General features: G+C 43.9%; 1 protein-coding gene across 2 annotated transcripts in view; it reads right to left on the bottom strand.

The window, feature by feature from the left end:
- Positions 1-2,475: 2,475 nt before the first annotated feature.
- Positions 2,476-25,905, bottom strand: part of mapre2 (microtubule-associated protein, RP/EB family, member 2) — a 153,093-nt gene continuing 129,663 nt past the window's right edge. For both annotated transcript variants that reach the window (XM_072467812.1, XM_072467813.1), the window contains exons 4-7: positions 22,752-22,959; positions 12,421-12,560; positions 8,583-8,735; positions 2,476-8,502 (exon numbers count right to left, since the gene is read on the bottom strand). In XM_072467812.1, the coding sequence (XP_072323913.1) occupies positions 8,431-8,502; positions 8,583-8,735; positions 12,421-12,560; positions 22,752-22,959 (573 nt within the window). In that variant the 3' untranslated portion in view covers positions 2,476-8,430. The remainder of the gene's footprint in view (positions 8,503-8,582; positions 8,736-12,420; positions 12,561-22,751; positions 22,960-25,905) is intronic.

Here is a 25,905-nt window from a genome sequence, read left to right on the forward strand (position 1 = left end):
TAAAAGTAAGCATATTCCTGTTGGTGTGGCGGAGTCCAGATTTAACATGTCCTAAAGCATTTCCTTAAAATTAGTCAGTGCTTACATTTATAGAGACTGGGGGCGAGATTCTCCGATCCCCCGCCGGGTCGGAGAATCGCTGGGGGCTGGCGTGAATCCCTCCCCCGCCGATTGCCAAATTCTCCGGCACCGGAGATTCGGCGGGGGCGGGAATCGCGCGGCGCCGGTTGGCGCCCCCCCCCCCCCCCCCCCCGCGATTCTCTGGCCCGGATGGGCCGAAGTCCCACTGCTAGAATGCCTGTCCCGCCGGCGTGGATTAAACCACCTCTCTTACCGGCGGGACAAGGCGGCGCGCGGGCGGGCTCCTGGTGGGGGTGCGGGGCGATCTGGCCCCAGGGTGTGCCCCCACGGTGGCCTGACCCGCGATCGGGGCCCACCGATCCGCGGGCGGGCCTGTGCCGTGGGGGCACTCTTTCCTTCCGCCTTCGCCACGGTCTCCACCATGGCGGAGGCGGAAGAGACTCCCTCCACAGCGCATGCACGGGGATGCCGTGAGCGGCCGCTAACGCTCCTGCGCCGCCCGGCAAAGTCATTTCCGTGCCAGCTGGCGGGGCGGAAATCAGTCCGGCGCGGGCCTAGCCCCTCAAGGTTAGGGCTCGGCCTCCCAAGATGAGGAGGATTCCGCACTTTTGGGGCAGCACGATGCCCGACTGATTTGCGCTGTTTTTGGCGCCGGTCGGCGGACATTGCGCCGTTACCGGAGAATTTCGCCCCAGAGAAGTAATAAAGAGTTTGAATTAAGCTAGTTCTAATGTCAGTATTTTTTTTAAAAAGAAAGTTTAAGAGTTTTGTTTAATTAAGAATTGCAGTCCATAAATAGGATCATGCCCCCCAAAGGGTGCAACCCGGAAGCAGGGTATACTACACTCGCCTTAGAAGGCCCAGGAAATTTGACTCCTGACCTTATAAGTATAGTACCAGCGAGAAAGTGGTTGTGGGGGAAGCTGAATCTGCCTGCTGAGGTGCTGCCCAGGATAGCTAGCTAATCCAAAGAGGGGAGAATTTTTTTCCCCACTTGCATCTTTCATGATAACATCTAGTGGGCTCTTAAAAAGAACACGGATTTGGTTGTCATGCACTTCAGAAAACTGACCGTCACACTGACCAAAGCAATCTGACTGCTTTATGGTCACTTTAACCAAGAGGATTTTTATGTAAAGGTTCTTTTTAAAAACTCCAAGTCAAATTCTCAAACTGCCATGGTAGGATTTTAATTCAAGCTTTATATTATTTATCCAAGCTCAGTTAGGTTACAGATCAACAATATATTCTCAGTGCAATAAGAAATTTGCAAATTGATATATAGAAATAAGAAATTTACAAATGGATATAGATAAGTTAGGTGAGTGGGAAAAATATGAGATACGAGTTAACGTGGATAAATGCAAGGTTATCCATTTTGGCAAAATGGAAAGACAACTTATTATCTAAAGAGAGAAACTTCAGAATGTTTTGATACAGAGGGATCTGGGTGCCCTCATGCATGAATCTCAGAACACTATATGCAGGTACAGCATGTAATAAGGAAGGAAATTGAATTTCAGCCTTTATAGCTAAAGGGTTAGAGTATAAAAGTAGGGAAAGTGTTGCTGCAACTGTACATGGCATTGGTGAGACCATATCTGGAGTATGTGTACAGTTTTGGTCCCCTTATTTGCAGAGGGATGTAGTTTCATTAGAGGCAGTTCAGTTCAGAGGAGGTTCACTAGATTGATTCAAGTGTACCCGAACAGGCACTGGAGTGTGACGACCAGGGGATTTTCACAGTAACTTAATTGCAGTGTTAATGTAAGCCTATCTGTGACACTAATAAAGATTATTATTATTAGATGGGGGGGGGGGGGGGGGGGGGCGGTTGTCTTACGAAGAGAGATTGAGCAGTTTAGGCCTATGCTCTCTTGTGTTTAGAAGAATGAGAGAAGATCTTTTACTTTGTCAATACCTTTAATGATCTTGTATACCTCAAAGTAAAAGCAGAGCAGATGCTTCCTCTTGTGGGCAATCTAGACCAAGAGGTCATAGTTTTAGGATAAGGGGTAGCAGACTTAAAATAGAGATTGGAGAAATTACTTCTCAACGGGTTATGCATCTGTGGAATTCACTACCAGAGTGCAGTGGATGCCAGGACATTGAATAAAAGAGGAGATAGATGGGTTTTTAATTAGTAATGGCCTGAAGGGTTATGGAGAACGGGTAGGAAAGTGGAGTTGAGGCTGAGAGGAGATCAGCCATGATCGTATTAAATGGCGGAGCGGATTAGAGGGGCTGAATTGCTTATTCCTGCTCTTAGTTCTTATGTGAGGTTTAGTGCTAAAATTGCACCCAATCTAAAGAATCCGGTATATAAAATATTTATGCAATGACAAAACATTATTGAATACATCCATACAACAAAGCACAATGTTAGTGGCAAAGTTTTGAAACAAGTATCACTAAAACCTTTAATGTACAAATACATATAAGCATGTAAACTAATTTGATGAACAGGAGTTAGACAGCATAGTAAAATGACTGTATTTAACTTTGGAGCACCTAGGAGAGCTATTTCTAATGGGAAGCAATATTCATATATTTTACATACATGTGTTACATTAAAACGGTTTTCAGTCAGCGAATTAAAACTGGGATCTGTTTAAGTAAATTATTTTTGGCTTTCACCTTTCCTTTGTCATGCACCAGTAGTGTCTGATTGGCTTAGATCCACGATCTTCAGCCAGCTGCTGAAATGCTGCATATCAAAGACATAGAACGATTTTCACAACCCTGCAAAAAAAAAAACTGTTGGGATCCTTCAGACAACATTGCAGAGATCAGGAAAAAGACACGGTTATTAGCCATAATCCACAAAGGCCAATAGCATCTCTCTCAACTAGCGGAAACAATTGGATCAGGAAAAGTGGCTGAAGAAATACAGTTATGAATTTATGTTCTCTCATTGTGTAGCAAAACTTTGATTATACCAATTTGCTGTGCCAACCAGAGATTTTAAAACAAAGTAAAATGTTTGCATCAATTCCCAATAACATATATGATAGAAACTCAATTAAATTTCATAATGGCCTATACATTCTGTCCATTTATAAATATTTTGTACTCTTTTGCACCTCTGCCACTGGTGATATACAAAATTCTAGAGCAAGCGGACCCTAACTTCGAAACAATTCTTTCCTATAACCATGGATTACTTTTCAGATTGGAACAGCACAGGTGGTGGCCATGTGGCCCATCGAGTCTGTGCAAGTTCCTTTTTGTAGCCATTTGAATGGGAAAAAGCAAAGGATACTTCCTGTTTTTAAAGAAGTGGTGTTATTTGCAAGAATGTTGGTTAATGCATCCAATGTTCGTAAAAATAGACTTCCACTTAAAAAATTAATCGGAGACCTTCAACACAATTTAGGAATAACCTAGGTATCAAATAGTATTAGATCAGTTACAGTTAAATTGCTTATTATTATTTTAACTGATACTTGCTTTAACAATTACTTAAGCATAATTTGTTCAACATTCAAGTTAATTTAATCAGGCCACAACAAAAGTCTGAATAAACAAATACACCCAACAAAAAAATTCTATATCAATAACTTCAGGTACTCAAAAGGTGTACATCTAAAATGTTAGGACTGCTAGTACATTACAATGTCATGACTCCTGGTTGGCATGTGGACTATACAACTCCTCCAAACTTCAGTTTTTCAATACATAATCAAACTAAGTAGTAATATGAAGAGTATATTAGTTGTTGCAAAATGTCATTTTTACAGCAGGTGCAGAACTTTCTTTACATCCAGAAAAGTAATTTGCAGGTTTAAATGGGTTCACTGTAACAATTTCATCTGATGGTGAAATGAATAAATTTCATCGAAGGGTGTAATGTATCAATCAAGATCGAGGAAAATGGTGCAGGCCTAAACTGAATTTTCTTTAAAATAGAAGAAAATAAAGATTGAAGAGTGAACATTTGCTCAGAAATGTACAAAATAATTCAGTAGAATATTTTGACATACGAGAACAGCATTAAATTTGTAAAGCGCAAGTCATATCTAGCGGAACGAATTGAATTTTGAGGTAATTAACACGGTATATAACGAAGTGTCTGCTTATGTTATTTATATGGACTTCCTGAGACATTTGAATTCCACAAAATTAACGTAACAAAATAAGTATACAGAAAATTGGATACAATTTATCGACATGGGTACAGAATTGATTTGGGTACGGAATTGATTAGGAGGCAAGAGACATATAGGCTGCTCTCCCCTTTTAAGAGTTGTTTCGCCAACAGTGCTAACTAACTCTCCAAAACATAATAGCTGGTTCATGATCAGACCAACACCAGCAGTGCGAGTTCAATTCCCGTACTGACTGAAGTTATCCATGAAGGCTCCCCCTTCTCAACCTTGCCCCCGCCCGAGGTGTGATGATCCTCAGGTTAAGTCACCACAATCCATTTTTCTTAAAAGCAACCTATGGCTCTCTGGTGACTTTCAGACGTAGAGTAGTGTTATGCATGTACTCCAATTTGCAGGATATGACTGATGAGAGGTGCACCGCAGGGATTTTTATTAGAGCCTCAGCTTTTCAGTATATTTATAAATGAATGGATGAAAGAAGACATATACGAGTAAATAATGTAGATGGGAGCAAAATATTGGAAAGGAACATTAATAGATTGCATGAGTGTGCAAAGAATGTGGCAAATGGAGTTGAAAATCTGCTTGATCGAAATAAAGTATTTTCTAAATTGCAAAAACTGCAGAGGAGCAGAGATTCAAGGACCCAAGTACACAAAATTGCTAAAAGGTTAATGATTCGGTATATAAAATGCTAATTTAAGTATTGGCCTTCAAGGGGTTTTGGATACAAAGGGAATTTACGTTTATTATTTAAATTTTTGGACAGATCCTATTTAGAGTACTGCATTCAGTTCTGGCCACCACACCTCAGGAAAAATAGATTGGCCATGGAAGTAGGTGCAGTGCAAATTTACCAGAATGATACTGGAATTAAAAGACCAATTCACATTCCTTCAGGACCAGAGACTTGGAAATTAGTGGATCCATGTCCAGAAAAAGTCCCACTGATGCATTTTTGTTTTGACACAAGTGATGAAGAAATATTGGGAAGGTCAATTCAACATGACCAGATGTCCAGGGAGGAAGTCTGGAGATGTGCTGGAATTCATGAGTGTCCCTGTGATGTACTTATAACCTTTAGAGGGCATGTACAGAGTGCCAGAAAAGAGTAAGAAACAGTGTGGGAGACAGAGCAAATGTTTCAAAGCGATATTGGATTGCACCATGGATTGGCACAGAGCCCCTTCCTGATTGTCCCAACTAAGCAAATGAGAAAGGAAGTGCCATGGTCAATGATGTTTGCAGATTACATTGAGCTATGTGGTGGGGAGGATGAAGATGTGACTGCATATCTGGAGAAAAGCACAAGAAGACAGGGGCATTAACAGCAGTAGAGGAAAGATCCAATGCATGAACTGATCAGTTTGAACCTAGGGAAGAGGATCAGAGTGAGGGGTGAAGTGCAAAGAATACAGCGCAAGAACAGGCCCTTCGGCCCTCCAAGCCTGCGCCGATCATGAGTCCTATCTAGACCAACCGCCTGTATCCCTCTATTCCCCATCTGTTCACGTATCTATCCAGATAAGTCTTAAAGGTCACTAACGTATCTGCCTCAACTACCTCACTTGGCAGTGCATTCCAGGCCACCACCACCCTCTGTGTAAAAAAAACTTCCCCCGCACATCTCCACTGAATCTATTCCCCCCTCACCTTGAACTTGTGCCCCCTTGTAATTTTCAATTTCGCCCTGGGAAAAGCCTCCAACTGTTCATCCTATCTATACCCCTAAGAATTTTATGAACTTCGATCAGGTCGCCCCTCAGCCTCCGTAGGGAGAACAATCACAGTTTATTCAATCTCTCCGCATAGCTAATACCCTCCATATCAGGCAACATCCTGGTGTAAAAACTTCAAACAAATGATTAGTTTCAAGTATCTAGGATTACTGATGGCAGAAGATGGAAATATAGAAATGGAAAATAAGCAGCGGATTAGTTCTGATTGGAGTCACTATAAAACGTGCAATCTAGCATTATGTAATAGAAACTTGCTGAAACTGAAAGTAAGGTTGAGAGATCAATCTCATTATTTTGTGCAGAAACATCAAGGAGAGAAGACCAACTGGATACTAACGAGATGGATGTGTGAATGATGAGAAAGGACAGCAAAAGGAACCAGTACATCAGGTTACCAGTAAAAATTGTAGAGTAATTGAAGAAAGTACGAAGAGGAAACTGAAATGGTATGGTCATACATTGCTGAAAGAGAACATGTGTGGTGAGGTGAGTGATGGAGATGGGACTGCCAGGAAGAAGGAGAAAAGTAAGACCGAAGACTAGGTGAAAAGATGCAGGATGAGAGACTTAAATGCAGCGCGGTGTAAGAATGACCTACAGGAGATGGCGAAGGGTGATCTAACAGCATTGTGCCAACCCCATGTAAAATGGGAGAAGCTTAAAAGGAAAATACAGGACTAAAAACATTAAGGGCAGGTGCATAAGTCAGATTTGTTTTCGATTGAGTACAGAAAATCAAACAATTTAATTGAGGTGTTTAAGATGATTAAAATAGTTTATATGGTAGATGGACAGAAACCATCCCTTCTTCTGGGGAAGTTTTGCAAAAGTGGGAATAACCATAAAATTATAAATAGGCTGTGAGGGACTAATATCAGAAGCACTTCTCACAAAAGTAAACTGAAACTCTTTCCCCCTCCAATAAAATCTGTTGAGATTTCAGTTTGAGATAATAGTTTAGATTTATTTTCCCTCTACAGAATTTGTGTGCCAAATAACTAACCTTTTTGGTGGAAGAAATTTGCCAAATAAAGGCAAAGTATTAAAAATAATTTATAGTTTAATTCATTACCCAATTCTGCAACTGGAATAGATAAACCTGAAGCAGAATGATCTATATTTCTGTATACTTAAAACATCCAAGTAGCCTAGTTACAGTTCACAGATCCATAACAATTGTTTAAAAAAAGGTCACGAATGATGAACAGAAAGCAAGATAAAAATGAGAATAAACTCATGATGGAAATGTACATACATTTTGTCTTACATAACCCATGTATTAAATTCAGACAAAGAGGACAGAATATGTACATATTGAACAGGTTTTGCTATTACTCTTTCTATACCACTAATATACCCCAAGTATGATTTTCATATGTAATGCTTTGTAAAATGACCGTTCAAATCTTCCCTTGAATATCCATGCTGTCCTCTTCTCATGTCAATAAATTCCACATTTATTGCAGAATTATTCAATTGGCTGACTGACTAATTAGCATCATTAGTACAGGTAGGCTAACTCCACACTTTTCTATTTCTGGCAAATATCCAGCATGGACTCAATTGGCCTCCTTCAGTACTGTAAAAATTCTATAACTTACAGTCAAAGCCTAGTAAATCTCGTCTCAAGGGAAAGCTGATACGTCATTCAAAAGCTGGTATCTTTGTGAGCATTGATGCAGTTTCCAGCTCATACCCAGTCTGCATGCATATACTATTATTCCCTTCATTTTTCTGCTGTTTAAATGTGACAATAGGACTGTCTCAATATTCTTTTGATGATCTAAATACTTGAGTTCCTGATGAATGTGATTTTAGATGTGCATTACACCACTGCATTGACAGTTTTCTTATGAAGACCTACACACAGACCACAGATATAAACACACAACCAATTTATTATTAAATAAGTAAAAAGATAAAAGTAATAGCAATTATTTACTTTTGAAAACAAATCTACCCCATCATGCAACATATTGTGGATAATTAATTCAAAACAAGTGAGTTACAGCTTAATAAGACTTTCTTTACACAGAATTAAGAATCCATTCCTTCAGTGGTGTTTTTATATATAAATAGGCGACACTCATTGCCTGTGTAATGTGCAGAATGCAAGTGTGATGGGTTGGTCTCCAAGTAGTAGGTTTCATGAAAAATATACAGGGCAAGTATGAATTTGTAATACTGCGTTTTTGCTCACCAACATACTTCATAAAACTTTCATTGGAGGATACCAAACTTTTGAAATCAATAATTTTGGAAAACCATATTTCCGCCTAAAATATAAGCCATAATGCAAAGTGTTAATTTAGCCCCAAAATTACCACATTTTTCATATTGAATAATTGCTGCAAACGCATAGTGGTAAGATAATGGGTACGGAATACAGTACTTTGCTGTTGCAGAGTATGGAAGATAAAACGCTAATGTTCAAACTGAGGCAATTCATTCCACGAAGTCCTCTGTGTTCTTCATTCCGAAGTGAATGCTCATGTTACCAATTAATATTCTTCTGGTTCCTGAGTCAGTTCTTCACCCTGTACCTGACCTTCATCTGGTACTGCAAACCCCTCCTGTAATTTACAAATAAATATATTATTACATACAGTATTTCTACATGTTTTTGAAAATAAATTGTAAAAACTGTACGTACATCGGTAGCATATAGCACATCCATGAGTCGCTGAACAAGGTCAATATTCTCCTGTCCGTGTTCTTGGCAAATTAGTTCAATTTCTCTCAGTTTCCCGAAGTAAAAGTCCCTTTCCTTTTCAACTCCTTCAAGTGCGAGTTTTAATGAACTCACCTGCTCATATGTGGAAACAAAATCATAATTAATGGGTCAAAAACATTGCAAGAGTCTCAGGAATATTTTACTTACATGTAAAAAAAGAAACTAATTTTAAAAATCCAACTAATTTTTAAGACAGATATTCAGCATTACAACATATTCAGGTTAAATGTGATCCTAGATCACTTTTGATAACATGAGCAGAGGAGGTTCTTTCCACATCTGTTGCCAACAAATCTCTCCAGAAAGAAAATCAAAACATTTCACCATCACTATTGACATTTCAGTATTAAATAATTCACTTTGAAGTGTATCACAACCTATATATTGGGTTTGCAAGGGGAAGTACTAAAGGAGTTTCACTCCCCAGGTTCATATTTCTATGATTATATTGTCACAATCCATTCTAGCCTCGATACACTTCAACTTAACCCAGACTATATTTATATGACCAGAAAATGCTGAAAATATTCAGCAGGTCGAGCATCATCTGTGGAGATAGAAATCACATGGAGACTCTGCTCTTATGCAGAGTAATAGACAGTGTCATGAGAATGTTGCCAACATTATGTAATCGTAAATCTGTTTTATTCAATTTTCCAATGGAAAGAACATTGAAGTGGCAGCTCCCATCCGTCTTCCAAAATATATTTTGCATGACAATATTGGGACATCAAACGATTCACCTTACCATCTATATAACATGAATGATTTCCTCACTGGAGGAACCGGTGGTTCCCTTGTCTGATTATTCAACACCATAAGCAGTCATTTTGTGAGAATAAAAATGTAAATTAAACCACCTGTAGTTAAGTTTGTATTCCATCTACCTGGTCACAGATTTTCAAAGATGCAGCAAGTGACAGAGTGATTAGCCGTAATCACATTCCCCGTTATGTATGCACATCAAGTACAACTGCAGAGTTTTTCAATCAGGGTCACAATAAATGCATGCCACCCAACTCACCACCCCTTCCACTCTGGGTAATCAAAAGATCAACCCTCATGGCTATCCTGGGCAACCTACAGTATCATGTTTTGTAACAAAGAATAATAATTCAACTAAACATCCTGCAATACCACAATACCACAGGCAACCACTCATGACAAGTTTGCCGAGGTCAATTGTATGATGTAACATAACCATCTCAACATGCATCTGGGTGTTATTAAATTGCATATTACCACCAACATAGTTAGTGGTCAGGTTAAGCAGGCACTTCCACAAATGGTGGTAAAAGGTCAAAACAACCAGCAGCTTCTTCATATTACTGTGTATCCAATCACAAAGAGGTATCCAAAAGCAGTTAATATACTTACTCTTGTTTCATATATCTTAATTATGATTGGCTCCTTCCTGTTAAATATATTAACCAAGCCCAACTCAGAATTGGAATTAATTAAATGCAAATTCTATTGCTTTAATTAGGGTAGTAGATAGATGCAAAAAAAAAATCAGAAGAATACTGAGGAACAAATATAAAAGACATCGTAATCTGCTATATCATCCATTTCTCTCTTTAATTGCAACTTGCTTCAATTCATTACTTTTTAAACGCCACATAGAATTAAAGCCAAGACCTGCTCCATTAATTGGTTAGTTTTAAATACAAATAACAGCATTGGCTAATGCAGCATCGAGGAAGAAAATAATTGTTTGCCTATTTTGACCCATTTACAAATATTATCCAGCAGCTTCAAAAGATCCAAACTGGCACCACACCACATACAAAGGTGTTAAGCCATACCTAAAATCTACTTCAAAGAATAAACATTAAACACTTCCCATTATCAATTTTTACTTCAATTTCAACTAACATTTATTCATAGGATGTGGTATTTATTAAAAACAAAGTTCTGAAAAAATTCAGCAGGTCTGGCAACATATGTGGAGAGAGAAACAGAGTTAACATTCTGAGTTGAATATAACTCTTCTTAGGAAGCAAAGAGTCATATTAGACTCGGGGTGCGATTCTCTTGCCGCTAGAGCACAAGGCGGCCAGAGAATCCCGGTAGAGGCCTCCAGCGGACCTCCCGACAGCCTCCGCGTCTCACGGGATTCACCGAAGTCCCGCGAGACGTCGGAGTCGGAACTCTGCCCAAAATCGGCGGGACCGAATGACGGTCACAGAAGATGATCGTAAACTATTTAAGATCTACCTGCCGGAATCCGCCGGCCTCCGTCGATTCTCTGGCCTCCCCAGGGAGGCTGCAGCCGAGTGCCAATCAGTGCAGGTCCACACAAATGTGGACCAGACAGAATGGCACTGGGGGTGGGGGAGTCTCCCAGGCCACCGTGAGCGGTCAGGATAAGTGCAGGGTGGCTCCTGGCACGTGGGCATCTTGACACTGCCCAGCTGGCACTGCTATCCTGGCACTGCCAAAATACCAAGGTGGTATTGCCAAGACAGCAGGAGCGCTGCCTGGGTGCCAGGGTGGCAGTGCAAGGGTGCCACTGCCCTGATCAGGGGCCGACAGGGCCATGCCCATGAAATAATAATAATCTTTATTGTCACAAGTAGGCTTACATTAAAACTACAATGAAGTTACTGTGAAAAGGCCCTAGTCGCCACATTCGGGCACCTGTTTCGGTACACAGAGGGAGAATTTAGAATGTCCAATTTACCTAACAGCACGTTTTTCGGGACTGGTGGGAGGAAACCAGAGCACCCAGAGGAAACCCACGCAGACACAGGGAGAACGTGCAGACTCTGCACAGACAGTGACCCAAGCCGGGAATCGAACCTGGGACCCTAAACCTGTGAAGCAACAGTGCTAACCATTGTGCTACCGCCCAGAGGGTGGAGATGAGGTTTGAAGGGTGGGGGAGTGCAGAGCAGATAAGCAGGGGCCTCTGGGAGGTTGCAGGGGTGATGGATAGGGGTCCTGAAATGGAGGTGGTGCTGTAAAGGGGCTTGGGAGGGGAGGCTGAAGAGGAGGAACCCTTTGGCGGGGGTGTCCTCACTTTGGGGGGGTGGGGTACAGGGTACTGCCAATGTGTTGTGGGGGTGACATTTCTCATGGGTGAGGTTGTGTGGGGGACTCACAAGGTTACTTTGCGATCGGGGCACACTTTCGAAATGGCAGCCCGATCTCGGAGTTCAGCTCCCCAGTGCTGAAAAAAATTCTATATGTGGGCTAAACCCGTGAGAAACTCCGAAAAAATGTGACTTAGCGGTGGGGAAATCACCGGCAGAAAACCCCCCGAAATATCCGCCACAAATTAACTTCAACGTTTTTGGGGACAATCGTGCCCTCCGTGTCTATCTCCACAGATACTGCCAGACTTGCAGAGCTTTTCCAGGACTTTTATTTCATATTTCCAGCATCCGTAGCATTTTACTTTTATACTGATGTTGTATTAAAATTGGCTTAATAAATTGCTTACAGAAGCCCCAATTTAAGGGGCTGGCAGGTTTTGGGTGCGGGGGAGATAATAATCAATTCCAAGATGGCAAATAGGGATATTCTCCATGACACACAAACAGCAGTAGCTCTATGAGTGGACTGCTGGCTTGAACATATCTGAAGTCTGACATGGGAAGTTTCGAGAGGAACGAAAATCAAAATACCTTGTTCAACAAATAATTCCTGACTCGTGAATTGATGTTCATCAGGATTAAACGTCAACAAAACCTCGGATAGTATTCATCAATTTGGAGTAGATAATTACTGGAAAGTTCAGACTTCTGTCACATACCTGCTCATTCAATTGTGCAATATGTGATTCTGCATCACCACCACTTTTTGCTCCTGGTGCCTTTCTAGCTTGAGCTGAAGTTGGCCGAGATGGTGTTGACGCTGATTTAGGAGATGGAGCGGTTTTTGGAGCAGCAGCACCTACCGTTTGGGCACAAATTGAACCACCTGAGCAACTTTTAATTATTGCAAACTCTGATACACAAGTCACACTTTCATGCAGGTTTATATGATGAACGATCTGAAGTGCAATGAAGTTCTCATTTGGCTTGGTAAGGAATTAAAAGTGAGTTAACGAGCTAAAATTTGGATATTATTGCAAGTTATAATATCCTACTGATGACTATTTTTATCTTAGGAAGCATAACTGAAAATAATAAGCAACAAAAAGTGCATGGAAGGTGCTTTAATACTATCCAGCATTGTGAGGAGGCTTTGAAATCTTTTCAGATTAATACTGGATATTGCCCAGTAGAATTTAGTTGGAAATAACAGCTATTTATAGCCACAAATTGCAACAAAAAAAAAATAACTCTGGGAATCAAAATTAATCCTTCTGTAAACTATTTAAACAGTTTGTGATTGGCAGGGGAAGTGGACCAAATACTTATTCTTCTCAACATTGTTAGCATTACGTAGCTGAGAACATAATTAATCTCGTTTTCACTAAAGGTTCCAGGAGAGACTTGAAAAAAAATTTGGTTTAAAAGTTCAACTTCTGAATGCCAATTAAAAAATTATTTTGGCAACTTTCAAGTGACATTTGATGTAAGCAGAGTTACTTGAATGTATACCCCTTATTCTTCCAATGTAACATCTGTTAGTTAAAATGTAATCAGTAAATCACAAGGATATCTATTCTCTTTATGTAACTTTCTGTGCTCTACAAAAATGCATAACATGTTACACTTGCAAAAATATAAGTTAAAGTTAATAGCAAGATAGATGGAAAGCAGGGGAAATCACAGGTGAATTCCAAATTAATGGTAAAAGAGTGAGCAAGAAATATGATGTATTGAAGATAATCCTTGAATTGAATAAAGGAAAAATGTGTCGAAATAAAGTAATAGTTCATCATTCACATTCTAATTAAAATAGACTACAGAAGTAAAGATCTGTCGACTTGGAATTTGGAAAAACTTTAATGGAAATCCCCCAAACTGCACACATTTTCATATAGAAGTTATGAGAATTAATCCAATGCTGCATAGAGATTGACTAGTCAACACTAACATACTTGCCGTGACATTTCATCTGAACGTCCATCATTCCAATAAAGTTAAATTCACCACAAAGGAATTTTACTGGATAACCATAGATGATGCTATGGAACCTTATATTGGTCTCCTCTACACAGATACATTTCAGGACTTGTACACTGAACTGCTGTCCAGGATGAAGCCAATTGGAAACATTTTAAAGCTGCTGCAGTTCCAATTAAGGAAGTGGCTGGAGATTATGAGTTGTACTCGTTATCTCCCATGTACTCACTACTAACAGTGTCATATTTTTCAGAAATCATCTTTTGCCACATCCTGTCAATGTCTTGTACCTGGTCCACTGATTTTCAACAGTTTGTTCTAATAGCAGGCACCTTCTTGTGAAAATTGTTCCAATAGAAGGTGTCTCCCTGTGAAAATTGCTTTAATATTGAGATACATATCCACTAATTATTTTCGAAGCATGTGAATAATACATGGGCAAGTAGCTACGAATAGCACCTTTTCCAGAATTCCATGTTTTAATCCTTCCAATCAAGTTTCCACCCCAAAACATAGTACTGAAACAGTTCATAAAGTCACAAATTGAGAGCTGTGGTTCTGGCCTTCTTGCCCTGTCTGCAGCCTTCTAACATGCTTGAACAGAACATTCTCATCAAGCAACCTTTCAGCATCATCAAGGTGAGTGGCACTGCAATCACTCGGTTCTGTTCCAACTAATCGTGGAGGAATTAAAATGGGGGCTTCACAAGAGACCAAAATTCTAGTGCAGATATTTCAGAAGATTGTGGGATTTCTCTTCCTGCCCTTGAGCTCAGTTTTCTCTGCTGTCTTCCAAGGATATTTCTTTGGTCCTCTACTTCTCATCCACATGCTGCTCCTCAATGACATAATTCAAAAATGATGTGGAGATGCCGGCGTTGGACTGGGGTGAGCACAGTACAAAGTCTTACAACACCAGGTTAAAGTCCAACAGGTTTGTTTCGATGTCACTAGCTTTCGGAGCGCTGCTCCTTCCTCAGGTGAATCACCTGAGGAAGGAGCAGCGCTCCGAAAGCTAGTGACATCGAAACAAACCTGTTGGACTTTAACCTGGTGTTGTAAGACTTTGTACATAATTCAAAAAGACAGCATTGTTTACATGTACAGTGACAACACCCAGCTGTAACACATCACCACTTTATGACTTCTCCCTCTTTAAATTATCTGACGGATTGCCTGACATCCAGCACTAGATACGCTGTAATTTTCTTCAATTAAATATGGGGAAGATTGTAGCTATCACCCTTAGTTCCTGCCACAAACCGCCACAAACTCTGTTCCCTAATCATCAACTCCACTACAGCCTGAGTCTAAACCAGACAGTTCACAACTTTGGTATTGTAGTTGGCTACAAGATGAGCTTCTGACCACAGTTTCATGCCATCATTAACATTGTATATTCTACCTCCATACATTACCCGACTCAGCCCATCTTCTGCCAGGACCCTCATTCGTTGCCTTTAAAGATGAATATTCCGATGCACTTCTGGCAGCCTCCTACATCCAAAAACTCAGCTGCCCGTGTCTTTGTATGTAGTATGTTCATTCACCCAACACCCCTATACTCATTAACTTACATTGTCATAAATGTTAAAGCAATGCCTCAATTTTAAAATTCTCATTCTTGTTTTCAAATCCATCCATGGCCTCGCCGTCTCTATTTCTGTAAGCTCTTTTAGCTCCACAAGCTTCAGAGATATCTGCATAACTCTATTCTCATCCCTTGTGCATCCCCCATTTAAGCCCCTCCATGAATAATGACCATGTCTTCAAATGACAAGGCCCTAAGCTCTGGATTTTTGTTCCATAAACCCCTTTACCTCTTTTTTTTCTTTTAAGACATACCTTTAAAAACCTCCTTTTCTTGCCAAGTTTAAAGTACTATATAAATATGGCAAACTAGCTGAACACCTTCAAGGAGGAAATGGGGGCAGTGGACCCTTGGTGATTCACGCACCCAGGAGAAGGAATTTCCCTCCTTCTCCCAGGTCCACAGGATCTACTCGAGGATCGATTCTTTGTAGTGGGAAATCGGTGCTTCCAGGGGTAGTGGGAGCAGAACACTCTGCAATTATAACCTCTGATCACGCTCCTCACTACATGGATGTGAGGCTGGAGACAGGTCGGGCTCAACGCCCCTCTAAAAGGCTGGACACAGCCCTCCTCGCCAACAAAGCACTTTGCAAACAGGTGTCACAGGCCATAGATGGATATGTAACCAAAAAACAGAATGGGGAGGTCCCAACCTCCACATTCCATGAGACACTGAAGGGGGGAAATTATTGCATTCAAGGCATGCAAAGACAGGAGAGGGCAGCCAGGCAACCATGGCCTCAACTGTAACACTACTGATGGAGAGCAAAAAATTTGAAATAGACTTCGACCTGCTCTCCATTGGGAAATTAGTGCACTAGAAACAGTGAACCTTTTATGAGCATGGAGATACAGCCACCAGCTGAGAAAGCAGGCAGTCATGAGGGAAATAGCTCAGGTTAAAGACAGAAGACAGAAAACCAGGGGCTAGTTGAGCACGGTGGTCTAAATAGCTGGCTTGCAATGCAGAACAATGACAGCAGCGCGGGTTCAATTCCTGTACCGGCCTCCCCGAACAAGCGCCAGAACGTGGCGACGAGGGGCTTTTCACAGTAACTTCATTGAAGCCTACTTGTGACAATAAATGAGTATTATTATTATTAAAAGTGGCAGGCTAGTTGCTGCGCCAGAATGGATCAACAAAGCCGTTGCTTTCTACCGAGGTCTGCACACCTCCTAGCTCCTGGAGGGGGACACGAAGATGAAGCAGTTCCTCGATGGACTGGACATGCCGGTTGTGGGGGAAAGATAGGAGATGGGGCCTGGAAGCACAACTAGAACTGGGGCAAGTTATCGACAGTATCAATTCCATGCAGGTGGGAAAGACGCCAGGGTCAGATGGATTCCCGGCGGACTTCTACAAAACAAAATCCACACCAGCAGTGGTGCCGCACCTGCAGGAGATGTTCGCAGACTTGCTAGGAAGGGACCCCCTGCCACCAACCCTGGCCCAAGCCTCAATATCGCTGATACCCAAAAAGGACAAAGACCCGACAGAGTGCAGTTCCTACAGGCCCATCTCACTACTTTTTCTTTTTAAATTTTAGTGTACCCAATTATTTTTTTTCCCAATTAAGGGTCAATTTAGTGTGGTCAATCCACCTAACCTGCACATCATTGGGTTTTGTGGGTGAAACCCACGGAGACGTGGGGAGAATGCGCAAACTCCACACGGACAGTGACCCAGGGCCGAGATTTGAACCCGGGTCCTCAGCGCCGCAGTCACAGTGCTAACCACTGCACCACATGCCGCCCTCATCTCACTACTGAATGCAGATGCAAATGGCGAAGGTCCTGGTGAGGTGACTGGAGAGCTGCATGCCGGAGATAATCGCGGAGGACCAGAGTGGATTTGTCAAGGGCAGGCAGCTAACATCGAACATCAGGCGCCTGCTGAACGTGATACTGACCCCGTCCGAGGAGAGAACATCAGAAACGATCATCTCCCTGGACACAGAAAAGACCTTCGACAGAATGGAAGTACCTCAAGCAGGTACTGAACGGTTTGATTTGGGCCAGGGTTCATCTCCTGGGTGTACTTACTGTACAGTGGTGTGGCGGTTGGGGGGGGGGGGGGGGGGGGGGGAGCCCGAGGATCCGAAAGAAGGTCCTACAAAGGAGGAGAAACATGGGAGGCTTGGCTCTTCCGACTCAAAAGAATACACAAATGGGTCAAGGAACCGGGAACAGAGAGTGGGTGAAGATGGAAGAGAGTTCCTGCTCTTAGACATCCCTCCGAGCCCTAGTCACAACTGCTCTCTCATTCCCCCCTCCCTGCCAAATACTCGGGGAGCCCAGTGGTAATAGCCATGCTCCGGATGCGGCACCAAATGAGGCAACACTTCAGCCTAACCAAAATGTTCACCATGGCCCCATCTGCAACAAACACGGATTCACTCCTGCAATAATGGACGCCACCTTCAAAACGTGGAGATGCGATGAGGGAACTGACAGTTAGGGACATGTAGAGAGACAATAGAGTAGAGACCCTGGGGGTACCCACAGAGAAGTTCCAGCTATCAAGAGACAACGACCTGAGATACATTCAGGTCAATGTCAAAGACTTCCTCTGCAAAGAGACAACAACGTACCCCCAGATACCAGGACACTCGTCAGTGGAGGAACTGCTGGACGCGGGCAACCTAGGGGAGGGGAACTGTGCTGATTTGTACAGGTAACTGTTGGTGGAGGTACGCTCCCCCCTGGATGAGACAAGAAAAAAATGGGAGGACGACTCTGGATCGAAGTATTGCACAAGGCGAACTTCACCGCCACGTGCGCAGGGCTGAACCTAAAGCAGCTGCTAGAGATGGTGCACAGAGGGCACCTAACCAGAACACGAGTGAACAGGTTCTTCCCAGAGGTGAGGGGAAATGCAAACGGTGCCATGGAAGCACGGACAACCACACTTACATGTTCTGGGCTTGCCCCAGACTTGTCGGGTACTGGACAAACTTTTTTGAGGCATGTCCAGGGTTATAGGAGTGAGAGTGGAGCCATGTCCAAAAGGGACAGTCTTCAGGGTATCAGATTAGTCAGAGCCCTTCATGGGGAGAAAGGTGCCTAGCCTAGCCTTTGACACCCTGATTGCCCGCTGGAGAATCCTGCCCCGCTGGCAATCGGCAGCATCACCCAAGGCTGCAGATTGGCTGTGCGACCTGGCGGAATTCCTCAGGCTGGAGAAAATAACATTTATCATCTGTGGGTTGGAACAGGACGTGGAAGCAGTTCATCACTGTTCGGTGCCAGTAATCAGTAGCAATTTGGGGGGGGGGAGAAGAGGAAACAAAGCCCCTAGGGACCAGTCTGAGGGCAAGCTAAGGCTCAAACCAAACTGTATATATATGCCTGTAAATTACGTGTTTTGGCCGTATTGGGAATGTAAAATATTATTATTATTTTGTATGCCAGACAAAGGGGGGTCACGGCCACAACTGTTGTTATGAAGATGCTCGCTTGTGAGTATATGTGTTGGTTTTTGCACGGTTTTGTAATTTATGAATTGTTGGATATAAAATATGTAAACTCAATAAAAATAGATTTTTCTTTTTTTTTTTAAACGTGCTATATAAATAAATGGAACTGGTTTTGTGGTGAACGAACACATTGAAAGCGGAGGTTAAGTTTAAAGGTAAGGCCCTTGCTGGTAACTTTTTTCCTAGACTGTGGCAGCATTGGTGGTTAGCACTGCTGTCTCAGTGCCAGGGACCTGGGTTCAATTCCGGCCTCGGGTGACTGTCTGTGCGGAGTGTGCACATTCTCCCCTTGTCTGCGTGTGTTTCCTTCGGGTGCTCCGGTTTCCTCCCACAGTCCAAAGATGTGCAGGTTCGGTGGATTACCCTTCGTGTCCAAAGAGGTGGTGTTATGGTGATAGGGTTGGGAAGTGGGCCTGGGTAGGGTGGTGCTCTTTCAGAGGGTTAGTGCAGACCTGATGGGTTGAATGGCCTTTTTCTCTAATGTAGGGATTCTACAGATATATGGACTGGCCTGGAGAGGGAGAGAAGGAAGATAGAAACCATGCAAAGTAAAAAAGATGATTTAACAAATCAATCCATGAGATTAAGGCGGCGTAAATATGGGTTTCTGCAATGTTTGGCAGCAAGAGGAAGTTGAAGCCTAAGTAAGCAATATTACAGGGTAGAAGATGGTGATCGTTCTGATGGGATTGCCACGTGAAATACAAAGTTAAGCTCAAGGTTGAACAGATTGGCAAAACTGCACACGAGGCTCAATCTGAATAAGCAGTAAAAGGAAGTTAATGCTGAAGACATACCGGTGTTGCAAAATAATTAAGCATTTGGTTTCAGTTTTAGTGATAGTTGTAGGAAATCTGACACATCCAGAACTAACATTAAGGATCGGGAGAGAACAGAAATATTTCTAGCAACGCCCTCTGTGGAGAATGGACGTGGGACTACTGGCGGACGAGGAGGTCTGTGGGTGGGTTTGGAGGTGTATCCAAAGCCATGTGGAGACCAATGATAATGGGGAGGTTTCGGTGAGTGTGGTTTGGGAGGCGCTGAAGGCAGTTGTCAGAGGGAAGCTATTTCAGTCAGGGACAACAGAGAGAAGAGGGATAGGATGGAGAGGGAGAGATTGGTGGGGGAGATACTTAGGGTGGACAGGAGGTATGCGGAATCCCCGAGGAGGGGTTGTTGAAGGAGCACCGGAGCCTGCGGGCAGAGTTTGACTCGCTTACCACGGGGAAGGCTGAGGTTCAGTTGAGGAAGTTACAGGGAGCAGTGTACGAGTATGGGGAGAAGGCAAGCAGGATGTTGGCACATCAACTGCGGAAGAGGGGCGGCCAGGGAGATTGGGGGAATTAGGGATGGGGGGGGGTAACACGGTGCTGAGCTCGGCAAGGATCAACGAGGTCCTCAAGGACTTTTATGGCAAATTGTACTGGGGGGGGGGGGGGGGGGGGGGGGGGGGGCAGTTCCTGGACCAACTGAGGTTTCCGCAGGTGGAGGAGGGGCGAGTAGAGGGATTGGGGGCCCCGATTGAGATGGAGGAACTGGTTAAGGGGTATGCAGGCGGGCAAAGCCCCGGTACCGGATAGGTATCCCGTAGAGTTTTATAGGAAATTCTCAGAGCAGCTGGGTCCGCTGTTGTTGAGGACTTTCAATGAGGCTAAGGAAAAGGGAACCCTTTCTCCGACAATGTTGCAGGCTCTGATCTCACTTATCCTCAAGCGAGATAAGGACCCGTTGCAATGTGGCTCCTATAGACCGATTTTGCTCCTTAATGTGGATGCCAAGCTGTTGGCCACGAGGTTTGAGGACTGTGTCCCGGGAGTGATCAATGAGGATCAGACAGGGTTTGTGAAGGGCAGGCAGTTGAATACGAATGTGCGGAGGCTCCTGAATGTGATCATGATGCCCTCGGAAGGGGAGGATTCAGAAGTGGTAGCGGCAATGGAAGCGGAGAAAGCCTTCGATCGGGTGGAGTGAGAGTACCTGTGAGAAGTGTTAGGCAGATTTGGGTTTGGAGATGACTTTATAGGGTGGGTCAAATTGTCGTATCGGGCCCCGGTAGCGAGTGTGTCGACGAACCAGCTGCGGTCGGGGTACTTTAGATTACATCGAGGGACGAGGCAGGGGAGCCCACTGTCCCCCCTGCTGTTTGCCCTGCCAATCGAGCCGCTGGCCATGGCATTGAGGGAGTCCAAAAACTGGAGGGGGTTGGTTTTTTGGGGGGGGGGGGGGAGAAGAGGAGCATCGTGTTTCACTGTATGCGGATGACCTGCTCCTGTACATTGCGGATCCGGTGGAGGGGGTGGGGGAGGTCATGCAGATTCTTAGGGATTTTGGAGACTTTTCGGGGTATAAGCTGAATGTTGGAAAAAGCGAGCTTTTTGTGACACATGCGAGGGGCCAGGAAAAGAGACAGGGAGAGCTACCACTTAAGATGGTGGAGAGGAGCTTTCGCTACCTTGGCATTCAGGTGGCTAAGAGCTGGGGTGTCCTGCACAAGCTCAATTTACTGCGGCTGGTGGATCAGATGGAGGAGGACTTTAAGAGGTGGGACATGCTGCCGCTTTCCCTGGTGGACAGGGTGCAGTCCGTAAAGATGACTGTCCTCCCCAGGTTCTTGTTCGTCCTCCAGTGCTTTCCCATTCTCATCCCCAAGCCCTTTTTCAAGCGGGTAAATAGGATTATTATGGGATTTGTGTGAGCAAACAGGACGCTGCATGTTAAGAGACTGTTCTTGGAGCGCAGTCAGAGGGAGGAGGGGGGGGGGTTTGGCGCTGCCCAACTTCTGCAGCTATTACTGGGCAGCGAATATATCCATGATTCGGAAATGGGTAATGGAGGGAGAGGGGGCGGCGTGGAAACGCTTCTTGTAAAGATACTAGCTTGGGGGCACTGATAACGGCACCGTTGCCGCTTCCGCCGACGCGATATACCACGAGCCCAGTGGTGGCGGCGACATTGAGGATCTGGGGGCAGTGGAGACGGCACAAGGGAGTGGCAAGGGCTTCAGTCTGGGCCCCGATACGGAACAATCACAGGTTCGTTCCGGGTAGAATAGACGGGGGGTTCCTAAGTTGGCGCAGGGCGGGTATCAAAAGGATGGGGGACTTGTTCATTGATGGGACTTTTGTAGTCTGAGGGCGCTGGAGGAGAAATTTGGGCTCCCCCCGGGGAATACCTTTAGGTACATGCAGGTTCGGGCGTTCGTGAAAAAGCAGGTGGAGGAATTCCCACTGCTGCCTGCCCGGAGGATACAGGACAGGGTGGTCTCGGGCGTGTGGGTAGGGGATGGCAAGATATCTGAAATATATCAGGAGCTGCAGGAGGCGGAGGAGGCCTCGGTGAGGAGCTGAAACCCCCAAGCGTAGAGGCTTGGGTCAGTGACATGGCAGGATTTCTCAGGTTGGAGAGGATAAAGTTTGCCTTGCGAGGGTCCTTGCAGGGGTTCTCCAGGCGGTGGCAGCCGTTCCTTGACATTCTCGCAGAACGTTAGGTGGAGGTCAGCAGCAGCAGCAGCAAACCGGGGGGGGGGGTTGGGTGGTGGATGGATTTCATTTGTAAAGGGCAGATACCCCACCTTGTTTTGTTTGTTAAATGGTTAAGTTGTTTTCTGTTTTATTGCTATGTTTTCTTTTCGTTGTTTTTCTTCTTGTAGTGGTTTGTAAAAATTCTTGAAAAATTTTGAATAAAAACAAATTTTAAAAAATAGATCTATTTCTAGTGTTGATGGCAGCAGAGGGACAGTGGTAGTAACTGCTTACGTGAAATTGGACCCCCTGTTTGCAGATGATGTCATTGGGAGTTAGCACAAAGTTGATGAATAGGACACTTGGGACACAACAGAGATGACCTGTAGGATTGCTACAGACAAATTCCAATTAGTTAAAAGACTGAAAAGGTTAATCATAAAAAAGATGGCATGAATAAAAGAACATGTAGAGGTGACAGCATACTGATAAATGTCAGGCCACAAGGTACTATGTTTGAATATGTAATGCTATTACCTGCACTTGGAGAACTTACTGCCTTCTTTGGCAAATTAAAAATCTGTTCACCGGGATTGGGTGGCGGAATAGCATCTTGACCTTGTCGAGCAAGCACAGGATCATATTCTTTACCGTCATAGTTTGCATCAAAAAACTTCTTGAACCACTGGATGAATTCTAAGTTATCCTGAAAGCGACCTTTAACCAAACGCTCTACTGGAATAACCTGAATAAAAATAAATGTACAATTTTATCTGAAGACATATATATTGTCTTAACAAATTTTTAAGCAGCCAGGATTTGGACATCTCTGCACAGTACCAAATCCAGAAGTAACATCTTAGAGGATATACAAAATCAGGACAGTCAACAATTAGATTGCACAATTCAAAATAATTTCATGATTTGCGACTTCTTCACAAAAAAAATTGAATAAAATAGACAGAGCACTGTGTTTTATTTTCATCTTATATATTCATTTTTTTCAAGTTTTCCAATTAAGAGGCAAATTAGTGTGGTCAATCCGCCTACCCTGCACATCTTTGGGTTGTTGGGGTAATGCTGGTTAACGGACGTGTGGTGGTGGAGAAGGCAGAGAGTAGTGGCCGTGGAGGGGGGGGGGGGGGGAAGAGAAGACACGATGAGGCCTGGTGGGAGAAGAAACATGGTCAGGGGAGTAGAAAAGGGCCATCTTGGATGGGCCAGGTATAGGGTGAAATTAACAGGGCGAGAGCCAAAAGGGGAGGATGGCAGACGGTAGAGTGGAATGGAGGCGTAAGCCTCCGGTAAGGTTGATAACGTGGACCGTGCGAGGACTAGGGAAGGGGCGGTACTGGACCTGGTATTGGGGAATGAGCCCGGCCAGGTGGTAGATGTTTCAGTAGGGGAGCATTTTGGTAACAGTGACCACAATTCAGTAAGTTTTAAAGTACTGGTGGACAAGGATAAGAGCGGTCCGAGGATGAATGCGCTAAATTGGGGGAAGGCTAATTATAACAATATTAGGCGGGAACTGAAGAACATAGATTGGGGGCGGATGTTTGAGGGCAAATCAACATCTGACATGTGGGAGGCTTTCAAGTGGCAGTTGAAAGGAATACAGGACCGGCGTGTTCCTGTGAGGAAGAAGGATAAATACAGCAATTTTCGGGAACCTTGGATGACGAGTGATATTGTAGGCCTCGTCAAAAAGAAAAAGGAGGCATTTGTCAGGGCTAAAAGGCTGGGAACAGACGAAGCCTGCGTGGAATATAAGGAAAGTAGGAAGGAACTTAAGCAAGGAGTCAGGAGGGCTAGAAGGGGTCACGAAAAGTCATTGGCAAATAGGGTTAAGGAAAATCCCAAGGCTTTTTACACGTACATAAAAAGCAAGAGGGTAGCCAGGGAAAGGGTTGGCCCACTGAAGGATAGGCAAGGGAATCTATGTGTGGAGCCAGAGGAAATGGGCGAGGTACTGAATGAATACTTTGCATCAGTATTCACCAAAGAGAAGGAATTGGTAGATGTTGAGTCTGGAGAAGGGGGTGTAGATAGCCTGGGTCACATTGTGATCCAAAAAGACGAGGTGTTGGGTGTCTTAAAAAATATTAAGGTAGATAAGTCCCCAGGGCCTGATGGGATCTACCCCAGAATACTGAAGGAGGCTGGAGAGGAAATTGCTGAGGCCTTGACAGAAATCTTTGGATCCTCGCTGTCTTCAGGGGATGTCCCGGAGGACTGGAGAATAGCCAATGTTGTTCCTCTGTTTAAGAAGGGTAGCAAGGATAATCCCGGGAACTACAGGCCGGTGAGCCTTACTTCAGTGGTAGGGAAATTACTGGAGAGAATTCTTCGAGACAGGATCTACTCCCATTTGGAAGCAAATGGACGTATTAGTGAGAGGCAGCACGGTTTTGTGAAGGGGAGGTCGTGTCTCACTAACTTGATAAGAGTTTTTCGAGGAGGTCACTAAGATGATTGATGCAGGTAGGGCAGTGGATGTTGTCTACATGGACTTCAGTAAGGCCTTTGACAAGGTCCCTCATGGTAGACTAGTACAAAAGGTGAAGTCACACGGGATCAGGGGTGAGCTGGCAAGGTGGATACAGAACTGGCTAGGCCATAGAAGGCAGAGAGTAGCAATGGAGGGATGCTTTTCTAATTGGAGGGCTGTGACCAGTGGTGTTCCACAGGGATCAGTGCTGGGACCTTTGCTCTTTGTAGTATATATAAATGATTTGGAGGAAAATGTAACTGGTCTGATTAGTAAGTTTGCAGACGACACAAAGGTTGGTGGAATTGCGGATAGCGATGAGGACTGTCGGAGGATACAGCAGGATTTAGATTGTCTGGAGACTTGGGCGGAGAGATGGCAGATGGAGTTTAATCCGGACAAATGTGAGGTAATGCATTTTGGAAGGTCTAATGCAGGTAGGGAATATACAGTGAATGGTAGAACCCTCAAGAGTATTGAAAGTCAAAGAGATCGAGGAGTACAGGTCCACAGGTCATTGAAAGGGGCAACACAGGTGGAGAAGGTAGTCAAGAAGGCATACGGCATGCTTGCCTTCATTGGCCGGGGCATTGAATATAAGAATTGGCAAGTCATGTTGCAGCTGTATAGAACCTTAGTTAGGCCACACTTGGAGTATAGTGTTCAATTCTGGTCGCCACACTACCAGAAGGATGTGGAGGCTTTAGAGAGGGTGCAGAAGAGATTTACCAGAATGTTGCCTGGTATGGAGGGCATTAGCTATGAGGAGCGGTTGAATAAACTCGGTTTGTTCTCACTGGAACGAAGGAGGTCGAGGGGAGACCTGATAGAGGTATACAAAATTATGAGGGGCATAGACAGAGTGGATAGTCAGAGGCTTTTCCCCAGGGTAGAGGGGTCAATTACTAGGGGGCATAGGTTTAAGGTGAGAGGGGCAAGGTTTAGAGTAGATGTAAGAGGCAAGTTTTTTACGCAGAGGGTAGTGGGTGCCTGGAACTCGCTACCGGAGGAGGTGGTGGAAGCAGGGACGATAGGAACATTTGAGGGGCATCTTGACAAATACATGAATAGGATGGGAATAGAAGGATATGGACCCCGGAAGTGTAGAAGATTGTAGTTTAGTCGGGCAGCATGGTCGGCACGGGCTTGGAGGGCCGAAGGGCCTGTTCCTGTGCTGTACATTTCTTTGTTCTTTGTTGA

Source organism: Scyliorhinus torazame, chromosome 11 (assembly GCF_047496885.1).
Source record: "Scyliorhinus torazame isolate Kashiwa2021f chromosome 11, sScyTor2.1, whole genome shotgun sequence".
Classification (NCBI taxonomy): domain Eukaryota; kingdom Metazoa; phylum Chordata; class Chondrichthyes; order Carcharhiniformes; family Scyliorhinidae; genus Scyliorhinus; species Scyliorhinus torazame.